This window comes from Pseudorca crassidens, chromosome 11 (genome assembly GCF_039906515.1).
Source record: "Pseudorca crassidens isolate mPseCra1 chromosome 11, mPseCra1.hap1, whole genome shotgun sequence".
Taxonomy (NCBI): Eukaryota; Metazoa; Chordata; class Mammalia; order Artiodactyla; family Delphinidae; genus Pseudorca; species Pseudorca crassidens.
This window is the reverse complement of record NC_090306.1, coordinates 26693631-26705837: the sequence shown is the minus strand read 5'-3', so window position 1 is coordinate 26705837 and position 12207 is coordinate 26693631. Positions and strand designations below refer to the sequence as shown.

Genomic DNA, 12207 nt, shown 5'->3' with positions numbered 1-12207 from the left:
GAGCACAGGCTCCGGACGCGCAGGCTCAGCGGCCATGGCTCACGGGCCCAGCCGCTCCGCGGCATGCGGGATCCTTCCTGACCGGGGCACGAAGCCGTGTCCCCTGCATCGACAGGCGGACTCTCAACCACTGCGCCACCAAAGAAGCCCGAAGCAACATAATTTGATTTGTGTTTTAACAGACTCCCTGACTGCCTATTTAACAATGGAAGGGTGGAGGGAGGACTGGAAGACTTGAGACTAATTAGAAAGCTACTGAAATAATGTAGCAAGAGATGATGATGGTTTAGGCCAGAATGGTAGATAGCGGTGGAACTGGTGAAAGAGAATCTGAGTCTAGGTATATTTTGAAGGTGAGCTAATATAAATTCCTGATGTACTGGCTGTGTAGTCTCAGAAAAAGAGGAGTCAAAGATGAAAGCTTTTGGCCTAAGCAACTTGAAAAGCAGAGCTGCAATTAACTGAGATGGAGAAAATTATGGATAGAGTAGGTTTTATGGGGAAAGATCGGTTGTTCGGCCTGACTGGAGTACATTCAGGAAAGGATGGGAAGAGAGGAATTGGAAACAGATATAGAAAATTCAACTATTGCTCCAAAAGGGAGGGGAATATGGCAGCTGGCAGGGGAAGTGAAGTGAAGAGGTTTATTTAGGTTGGGAAAAATTATAACAGATGTGTTTGCTGATAGGCATATTCAGTTAAGAGGGAAAACTGATATCGTATAAGAAAAGGATAATGGCCGGAGCAGCATCCTTGAGAAGGTGCGTGGGGGTAGGATATGGCACTCAAGTAGAGACCAGATTTAAGCAAGAACATGGATGGGCAGGAAGATAGACTACGTGGAACCTGTGCTGGTAGATGGGTAGATTCGGTTGTGGGAGGCTGTGGAAGTTCCCTGACAATTTAATTTTCTGAGTAAAGTAGGGAAGAAGGTCATCAGCTGGGTGGAGGATGAGGGAGAAGGTGTTGGAGGTTTGAGGAGAAAGGAGGTGTGAAATGGTAATCTAGTAATGAATTTAAAATGAGACCAATCAGTATAGCTGTTCATTTTGTTCAGCTGCATGGCTGTAGGCATGGAGAAGACAGAGTTGAGTCAACCAGGTTTTGGTTTTGCCAAACAAGTAAGACAAAGCTAGAGAGTGAACTGAATGCAAAGGAGTGACTGTAATGACTGAACTGTAAGGGAGGGTTAAGGGAGGAAGAGAGGACATCAAGAGCTGAGTGACAAATTACTTAACCTCTCTAAACCTGCTTACTTATATGAAAATGTTAAGAGTGCTGTTGTGAGGCTTACGTGGGATAATGTGTTTATAGAATGCTTAACATAGGACCAAGCACTGAGTAAATATGCAATCAGTTTCTCAAGTGAGGTTTCCCATCAGGATCACCTGGGGAATTTTTGAAAATACTCATGCCCACAGCCCAACCCCCACAAATAGAATTTCTGAGGGTGAGGCCGGAGCATGGCTTGGTTTAACTACTCCCCAGGTGATTCTAATGTATAGTCAGGGTGGCAAACTTGCCTGTTAACTAAATGATCTCTATTAATAATACTAACAATCACTTACTGAATGTCTCCTATGGGCCAGGCAATATACTATAGTATTATCTCATTTAAGGGCCACAACTTTTCAAGGAGGAGTTCGTGCCTGAAGTGACAAACAGTAAGTGACAGAGCCAGGGATTTCTAGCCAGTTGTCTATGACTAAGTCCCTTCCACTATAAGCTTGCTACTCCAAGAATGATTTGAGGAGCATCAACACCACCAGAGACCTTGTTAACAACAAATGCCTCATCACTGACCTTGCTAAATCAGAATCTGCATTTGAGTAAGATCTTCAGGTGATTTCTATGTATATTAAAGTTTGAGAAGCTCTGAAATAGGCCACACTGGCTCTCTCCGCCACAATTTCCATTCTGGTGTAAGGTGGATGCAAACAAGTTATATGGATGGACCAAGGGCAACAGCTGATGTCAACTGCTTGTAAGTATCAATAAATAGTTCTTCAAGGCCTGAAAAAGGTAATAAATGTCTAAAAAGGATTATCTCTGGAAATATTTTACTTATGAAATAATGCTGAATAATATTATTCTTGAAATATTTACACAGGTTTTGGTGGGATTGGAGGTGGAAAGGAACATCAGTACCTTAAGGAGTAACTTTTTTCTGAATCAACCAAAATTTCTGACAACCAAAATCATTGTGAACTGAACATATATAATCCTAGCTCAAATAACAGCTAAGTCTTTCGAATTCATTTAAAGATGTATTTATTTACAAGATACAAGTATTTAATATTTAATAGGAATTAAAGTGCTTAATTTTACAGTTTCCAATTCTCTGCCTTTATGACCAAATATACATATGTTACACAATATATACACTATCTGCAAGTATTTTACATTCATATAGCTAGAAGAGAAAAATTACTTTTTGTGTATACTTTCTCACATTTGAGTTAATTCTAAAATTTTGCTAATATACATTTCAAATTGATCAGTCAACAATTCAAAAACCCAGATAACACTTATTCAAGAATATCAGTCAATTGTCACTCATAAAATGAAATGCTAGTTTGGTACAACAAACAAGAACCTCCAAAGTTTTATATACAGACATGATTGCTAATGAAGGGAGACACCCCTCCCCAAGCGATACATTTCAACATCCATATAATGTGTAATATATAATGTAATTCTGTTATCATAATGGTCCCCATAGACTATTATGTCTCTTCCCAAACCCATATATATATATATATATATATATATATATATATATATCACTCTATGTATTTGGTATTTACTTATTCAAATATGCTACAATATTTCTTGATTTAATTTCTCACTAAATCTACCTAATCACACTAATTCAATCTATAATGAATTTTAGGAAGGGGTAAACATCATGTAACTCTCAGTGACCCCCCAATGAGTTAAAAACTATCTTGTAGAAGCCATGTGCTATTTCATCTCAAAAGACAGAAAAGACACTATTTTCTGCCAAATGTTCAGTCCATAAAGTAGAATACAGACCATGATTGACTTTAGAGGGATTTTTTATGTCAGTAAACAGTGCAGAAAATAGTCCAATAGAATTATTTCTTTTTTTTAGGTCTAAAGAAAAAGTAATGACAAGATACTAGTGGTATAATTTAGAGGGCAAGGTGAAAGGCCCAGGTGTAATGGATCCCATCAGTGTGCAATTACATAGATTTACATCTTGTAGTTTATATCCCTCTGCAGTTTAAGTGTTTTTCATTTATCTTAGCATATATTGCTCTGATTTGGAGTCCAAGGGACTCTTTCTGTCCACCTCTCTGTCTGTTCTTGCTTGTTTCAGTTCCTAATCTTATTCCTCTCTACCACATCAGTAAAGAAAGCAAAGTTACCCTTTCATGACAACATGATTACAGGGCATACATAAGAATGAATTATACTAAAAATCCATGTATATAATTTATGTTAAAATATTTAAGTTAAAAAGAATACTTTCTATAAAAATTTCGTTCCTATGGAAAAACAGAATTGGAAATCAACATTGCTTTTACATATATACATGTATGCATAAAGTCAGAGAAAGGGTTTTAAAAGTATATCTAGTGGTCTTTTATATATCATACTCCTATTTTCTAAATCTGGAGACTCTATAGTAGATAGTAATATGAAAATAAAAAGCAATTTGATTTTACTAAAATTGGGTGAGAATGAAAAAGTAACATGATCCACTACAGATGTCCAGTATAGTCCTAAGAATAAGAACAGGTTAGCCACAGATTTTATATTAATATATTCTTGAAGAATACAAAAGTTAAGAATGAAGACATTACGACATTCTTGCCTTTTGAATTAATTTTAGCTTATAAATACCATGTGATTAATCTTAGATCTGCTAACAGGAACATTATGTGATGTAGAAAGATTTAATGTATTTTCTACTGTGCATTATAGCAAGGATACCTGGAAAAGAAAAAGAAAAAAAGACCTTTGTTCCCTAGAAGTTTATTTGCTCCTGTTGGTGTCTTTTCCTCAGGATATATCCAGCTCAGGAAAATCATTATTACATATGCTCAGAATAAGAACTTAAGGCTTTGAGTATAACCAGAAATGAGATCTAAAATTTATAGGGGAATTTAGATCTGTTTCCTGTTTCCACAAAGACAATAAAAAGTGTGGTAATTTAAAAAAACTGTTGTTGTTGTTGTTTTAATTTGGGTAGCTTACCCAGTGAGTATAAGTACACCAAGCTACAACAAACTTCATGGAAAATGAAATGTGTAGTGCAGATGTGCTTTAACTGTTTTAACCACCCATACATACCCTTTGCAAAAAAAAAAAGGCTTTAAAAAACTTTAAAGTAAAATAAAAAGGATTTTGATGGTTACTTGAATCCAAGGAATAATGTTGTCCCTCCTCCACCCCACCCCCCACCACACATACGTTCTTTTCCCTGTACTGAGCAATTTGAATCACAGTATCACTTCTAGGAGTTAATTTTCTATACCCTTGTGGCTAGGAACATTCACATTAAAAGTTCAGTATAAAACCTACCCTGTAGAGTTTTATTGCTTGCATACATGATGGCATTATAGATGCCATTATTACAAAAGTGGCTGGTGGCATTTTTCATTATTGGGTCCCACTTAAAACCTGGAGATAAGTCTGCACTACATTTCATTGGTAGACTTTCAATAAAGCAAAATTTATGTTGAGAAAACTGGAATGTTTTATAAAAAATAGCAGTTTTATCAAAGAAGTATTTTGTTAAGTTTAGAGAAAGGGCACTTTAAAAAAAGATGATTTAGAGAAAATAAAGAATAAGACCAGAATGGAATGTTGGTTTTAATAGTAAAACAACCAATTATTTTTCTAGGTTCAATTTGTCATGACTGCTCAGGTGTCTCAGAAAGCAAAAGACAGATTATTCTTGTAACCAGACAATCACATTTTGAGGTCTTTTGGTTGAGTGTTTTTAAATGGCTAAGAGTATTCCTTTGCCTTTCTCCAAGTAAAAGCATTCATGATTCTTTAATAAGAAACAGGTAAGGCTGCTTCATTGCTTCTCTTTGTGCTTGGCAAAAGAACATGTGGAATGTGAAGATGGTGACTGGACAAGCAGAAATTCTCTTCTAATACTAATATTTCTATTTTTTAAAACAAATTAAAGATAATGTTAAGAGCATGATAATAAATATTCTCTTTACATGAGTATTCTTTAAATAATCTAAATTAAATAACATTTGATATTTATTGAGCCAAAGCTTGAATGTGTTCATGTTACTTCCATTCCAGCAGAACTTATTTGTAGGGAAAGTGTAATCTTCTTGTTGTTCAAAATTGTTTTCAAAAATAATCTGGCTCATAAATCTTCTAATTGGCTTTTACATTTCCATTTTTCTATCCACATTTACAGAAGTCACCTTCTCCTGTTAATCATTCTACATTTTTATTGCTTCTCTTTTCTTGAGATTAAGAAAACCAAAGCATCACCTAGAGCCGTAGTTCAACCTCAATAACCACCCCTGAACACAAACACACACATGGTTGGCAACTAGAAAAGAGAATCAATGTAAAAAATTAAAAATTTGTCCTTAATTTAATAGGGCCTAAGAAGCTACCTTTATCTTTTTTTGGCTCTAAGTATTTGGTTTAATGTTGATGGATCATGGCTGGTGTTCCTTTTACAGACGAAGGCAACCTAATCATGCCCACTATAATTAGTTTATCTGCTCCTTAGGGGTGTGGGGGGAAGAAAAGAGATACTTCAAATATTTCTTAAAAAAAAACAGGGCCTGAATAGATGTGTGGCAATCTCAAATTCTGAGTGAAGCTAATCTACATTTAAGGTGTAATCCTCAAAGGCCGAGGATAGTGGGGCCATTCTTGTCGATTTCTAGCAGACAGATGCATTAAAAAGTGACAATATTTGGAAAATGACAGAGTAAATGAGAAAAACAAAAAAAGAGAGAGATATCTAATTTTGAGGAAAGGATGAACTTAAATAGCCAACTTAATGTGAGATTTTAATCACAATTACAATATAATAAAAAGCAGCCTTTGTGACAAGGAATCACATTTTGTCTATTAAAATTCCCCAGAGGATAAAAGGGAAAAGAATGCTCAAACTGTCGTCAATCATCTTGTACCCCCCAGAAAAACCTGCCATTAAAATATTGCTTTTTTATATTGTATTTTTCCCCACTCTTCTTTAATGAGGTGGTTCAAAGAGTTGAGGATAAACTTTCTTAATTACCTATCCATCCCCCTCAATCATAGGTTATCCCATGTGAATTTTGTTTCATATCTGACAAACGAATAGGCCCACACAGTTATCTTAAGTGTTAATTATATATAGTCCTCATTTAACCACAATTAACAGTCTTATGGGAAAGAAAAACATAACAATAAATGTAGCTTCCATATGTCCCAGTTCTGTGTAAGGTCAGGTATCTTGTACATGCTGATATTAACTGCTGCAACAATTAGAGGATTGTAAAAGGTAAAATAACCTGTATGACTTGACCATCCCAGTGACCAAAATGCACTTATCTCAGAATAATCAAGACTGAAGCATTAATTAAACCCTCATCTTATATTTAAGTAGGTATTATTAGCACCTTCAAAGAGAGGCACTGTTTTAAATAGGCACAGAACAAAGAAAAACAGTACTTTAAAAATACTGTTGGAATTCACTAATATATCCCATGCCACATAAATTACAGCTTTTTATTATAAAAATATCAAGACCCTTAGATGTCAATCAGTTAAACATAAATCACCAAAAACATTTCTTAAGTTTAGAACACTGGTCAATTCCAAGATAAAACATGCTGTGTATTTAAAAAATAAATTAGAGACAAATATGAACCTAAAGTTGAAGAGAAAAGCATGTATAATGTGTGTGTGTGTATATATATATATATATATATATATATATATATATATATATGTATTTAATACTATATATACATAATTGCTATATACTTAAGATATTTTATTCTTAGAAGTATTTCTACAAAAACAAGTATCTTAATAAGTTGAAAGTTTGAATACCAACAATTTGTTCTTTTTCTTTTGTTTTAAAAGAATGTACATCATTTATGCAGCTTGAGCTTTATAAACTAAATTAAATAAGTTAATAGCCTAAACTGTCCCTGTATTTTTTATTTTTAACGTGGATCTATTTTGGCAACATGGAGGTATATCTTTCAAACTGTTATAAATCCTACATGTGTAAGTGAAGACATTAAAGGATTTCTTAAATGAAAGTGGCCTTTTCTAACCTGAAGTGATAGAATTGATACCAGTTTTTTCCAAGACAAAAGTACATATTCAAGGAATAGCTCATTAAAAAATGCTCTATTTTTCACATTATTTCAAACTTTATGGGTAGAATGGCTCTACACATTAATTTCAGTAAGAGTACATAAACATTGGAAAATAGTCCCCCCAAAGATGCATTTATGAGCCTGTATTTTTCAACATAAAGTGCTAAGAGATGAAAAAGGAGAGCTGAGAATGTTTTGATCTGTAAATCTTGAGACCCCCCTCCATACTGCAGTAGGCCCTGGAACTCAGCATTCTGATTTTCTCTTAGGTTCAGGATGATCGTCCAAAGTGGCTGAATGCTTACTAGGGCCATCTGGCGTCTCACCTGTGACAGCTAAAAGGATGATTTTCAGCCACTTCTGTTTCAGTTCTTCACTGTCTGCAGCAAAGCTGTGCACAGACTTGGACTGGGTCAGTTTGAAACTGTGTGGCAGGTCTGCACTCCTCAGCATATCATCCACAATGTAGCCCAGGAGTGGAATAGTGGCCTGGGCTCTGACATCCTAAGAAAAAAGCATGGTACATAAAGAAAAAACATGGTGAGATGTGATCCGGCGCCCACTAAACCCCCTTTCTTACAACCATTCCACAGACTCGCACTGTGAACTCTCCATGGAGAGAGATGGGGATCCAGTGCTTTTAGCACAGTGCTTGTGTATGAGGCCACCCGTAACGTCACCTGAGTGAACTGATGAATGAGTGCTGACACCTAAATCAGCTAGAGTTCATTGACCCCACACCTCTTTCCCTGTGAGGGAGCCCATTCAGTTCTTCATTCAGTGTAAAAGGGAAGAATAGTCATCTTACTGTACAAAACCAGCAAATGTTAATGATGATTTCATTATCAAATGCAGTTCTATTTGTTGTTTCATTCATTCATGCATCAATTTACTTATGGACAGGAAAAGAATGTAGGAAAAACAATGAAACAGAATAAAAAACCAAACAACCCAATCAAAAAATGGGCAGAAGACCTAAACAGACATTTCTTCAAGAAGACATACAGATGGCCAAAAGGCACATGAAAAGATGCTCAACATCGCTAATTATTAAAGAAATGCAAATCAAAAGTACAATGAGGTATCACCTCACACTGGTCAGAATGGCCATCATCAAAAAGTCTACAAATAATAAATGCTGGAAAGAGTATGGAGAAATAGGAACCCACCTACACTGTTGGTAGGAATGTAAATTGGTGCAGCCACTATGGAAAACAGTACGGAGAACAGCTCTAAAAACAGAGCTACCATATGATCCAGCAATCCCACTCCTGGGCATGTATCCAGAGAAAACCACAATTCAAAAAGATACACGCACCTCAATGTTCACTGCAGCACTATTTACAGTAGCCAAGACATGGAAGCAACCTAAATGTCTATCAACAGATGAATGGATAAAGAAGATGTGGTATATATACATACAATTGAATATTACTCAGTCATAAAAAAGAACGAAATAATGCCATTTGCAGCAACATGGATGGACCTAGAGATTATCATACTAAGTGAAGTAAGCCATATAAAGACATATATCATAAAATAAATAAATTTTAAAAAAGACATATATCATACGATATCGCTTATGATATATATGGAATCTAAAAGAAAAAAAAAAAAGACAACAGATGTACTTATTTCCAAAACAGAAAGAGACTCACAGACACAGAAAACAAACTTTGGTTACCGAAGGGGAAAAGGGGGTGGGAGGAGGGATAAATTAGGAGGCTGGGATCAACATATATACACTACTATGTATAAAATAGATAACCAACAAGGATCTGTATAACACAGGGAACTATACTCGATATTATGTAATAACCTATAAGGGAAAAGAATCTAAAAAAGAAATATATATATATATATATCTGAATTGCTGTGCTGTATACCTGAAACTTACCCAATATTGTAAATCAACTATATTTCAATTAAAAATACATACATACACACACACACATATCTCAGCATTTTTAGTCTATTTCTAAAATAAAGTTTTACTAGCACTTAATGTAGATATAGGCTAAAACACAAGAGGTACATGAAAATTTTTATATGTTTCCAGGTGAGTGCACAATTGATTTAAGTGTTGTTGGTTTTTTAAGCACAACACGATCCATAGTGCCTGGTGCATGTCTGCTGTTCCCATATATTTATCTCAGATCCGTTCACATAAGGTCTCAAAAAATTGTTATTGGATAATGTTAATCCAAGGTTGATTTAAATTCACCTTCTCACATTCCTTTCTTTTTCAAGTATCCCTCCTTGCAGGAAAAAAAAAAAGGCTTACTAATATTTCCCATCATTAAAAATGCTCCTTCTTCTTGCCTCTCCCTCTGATTCAACCTCTTCTCCCCGTGCCCTTTCCTAATTCAACTCACATTTTCTCAAACCCACTAAATAGGAATGAGAGAAGGGGGCAAATGATTCACAAGCTGAAGAAATTATTGGCTATAGAAGGAATCAGTCTAAATAAACTTGAATTTTAGTTACTTATTATTTTTCAATTATAATGAAAAATAGTGAAACTGTGTAAATTCTCTTGTTCTATAGAGAAGTAATGGAAGGATTTTAAGTTCAGTGTCTACTGGCCTCCCTCCGTCCCTTCAGAAAGATGAAGTTTAGATACCTGGGGGGCACCATACATGTACAGCACAAGAGGGTCTTGTTTGGGGATCACACACCAAGCTTTCTGCCAAGGTTTTGACTTTTCCATATATTGAAGAAAACTGCACACCACACTGTTTCCAGACACTTCTGCAGATTCGATCTAGAAAATACGATGGAAGGAAACAGTGAGAGAGAGTGAATGAACACAAAATGAACCAGATAGAGAGGTAATTCAACTTAAGGTAACATTCATAAATTACAATGTGTTTATATAAAATGTCTCCTGGGATTGTCTAGAGAAGGTTCATCTGCAATTATTATTTAAACATTCATCTAGATCCATGATGAATTAAGTCAATTTTAACTGTATTACCAGACCTGTAATTTAAATAAAATTAAACATTTATTGACTGCTTACTATGAAGGCACTTTTCTTAGCTCACTACTTATATCATTTAATCCTCACACCAACACCAAAAAGTTATTACTTGCATTATTATGAGGTTTAGAGATGAAATAGCTTTCCTAAGATTTAGGAATTGGTGTGCTCGGATTTGAGTCTGGACCCAGAGTCTGAACTCTTAGCCACAATGCTATACCAACGTCACTATGTAAGAATGCAATAGCAAAAAGGCAAATACTTACCAGCAACCTTTGTTCTATACCTGAGATAATTTTAAAGTTTTTTAAATTGCAATAACTCTTTGTGGAGCCATGTACGGTTTTCTGCTTTGTCTCCAAATACGTAAATCACTGGCTAAAAAGGGAACAAAACCCTTTGACTAAATGATGGTTTCTATTACACATATCATGGAAAGCAACTGGTTTGCATCTATTTTCTATCTCTCAAATCCAGTGTCATCCACTGAACAGTGCTGGTTTGCAAACTGCTTTGCTACCAGTTCGAGATAAGCACAGAAAGCAAGAGTAAGCATTTAGAAACTTTTATAGCAATCTGACTTGTGATGATACCCAAGCACATAATTGTGTATTTTACAAAAATACTGAGCTGTGATGGTTTAGAAAGTAAAACTGGCCCTTCATCACAGATAGTTTAAGAAGCATTGACTGGCAAACAATGGACTGCTAGCCCACCACCTGTTTTTATATGGCCTGTGAGGTAAGCAGAGTTTTTACAGATGACCATTTAAAATCAATCTGATGATCTAGAATACGAAAACTTTGGACTCCAACTAAGTGAAATGTTATCTCCCCTCCCCCAAAGGAATTCCATACTTCTTATTACCATATTACAAAAATTATACTAAATTATTACTTTTAAATTTGTCAATAAAAATTTGAGAAAATTTGTTTTCTCTCTTGTTTTAGAAGTAATATTCTCAGTTTTGCCTTTCAGCTTGCAAAGACTAAAATAGTTTCTCTCTGCCCTTTTACAGAAAAAATTTGTTGATCCTTGGTCTAGAGGACATAACAAACTAGTTGTTATGAGTAAGTTTCAAATATATATGTATGTGTGTGTGCATATGCACACATCCACACTTATCTTCTACTTACAGACTTCACACTATAAATACATTTGATTAAATGTGTTAACCTAAAAAGTAATTGATTAATTTTCCTCTAAGTACAGGTTTTTCTAGAAAACTACCTAGAGATTTTTATTTCATAGATACAGCCTGAAATGCACTTCTTAAAACAAGTTATTTGACTCATTATTCTATGCCAGTCTCATCCATTGCTGCTGTTCAGTCTTTCGAGACTGTGTTTCTGGAAGCTACTGAAGCATGTCTTTCCACCTTCCCTGCCAGAGAAAGTCCACTCTGGTCTGCCATACAAGCAACATCTATATCCTAGAAGAATGCAGAGTTATAGTTTGTGGGCCTGTACTTTAACCTCAAGTGGACCTTGAAGTTTATGATCCTTCTTCAGTTAACAGAAATGACTTTTTGTATGTTTATACAGTGTAGGGTTCAATAAACACTCATTGATTCTTAAATAAATTGTAGAAATTCTTAATAAACCAAGTATGTCTATGATTTTAGATACATAAGAGTTTTTTTTTTGATACATAAGAGTTTTGATCATGAGTTTATTCTTCACATAATTCCAGGCTATCTTGAACTTTCTGTCAAAAAGCCCTTATTATGTAGTTTATTACTTACGTTGTTAATATCTTTGGGTGTAAAACTTATTTCAGATACTAGTCGCATTACAGTTCCTAGGTTTGGGAGGTCTGAATTTATCTAAAACATGAATCAAACTTACTTGTGAGACATTTCAGTAATATTTCAACGTAGTTCTCAGATTACTGTCA

The 12207-nt window shown here is 35.0% G+C and overlaps 1 protein-coding gene across 6 annotated transcripts in view; it reads right to left on the bottom strand.

Annotated features, from left to right (window-relative positions):
- Nucleotides 1-1864: 1864 nt before the first annotated feature.
- FGD4 (FYVE, RhoGEF and PH domain containing 4) overlaps nucleotides 1865-12207 on the bottom strand; it is a 199473-nt gene continuing 189130 nt past the window's right edge. For 5 of the 6 annotated variants that reach the window (XM_067696108.1, XM_067696111.1, XM_067696110.1 and 2 more), the window contains 3 exons: nucleotides 9952-10092; nucleotides 7655-7832; nucleotides 2255-5144 (listed from right to left, as the gene is read on the bottom strand). In XM_067696108.1, coding sequence (XP_067552209.1) covers nucleotides 5029-5144; nucleotides 7655-7832; nucleotides 9952-10092 — 435 coding nt within the window. In that variant the 3' untranslated portion in view covers nucleotides 2255-5028. Of the gene's footprint in view, nucleotides 2014-2254; nucleotides 5145-7654; nucleotides 7833-9951; nucleotides 10093-12207 lie in introns of those variants that run through there. The other variant, XM_067696109.1, reaches the window with a different exon arrangement.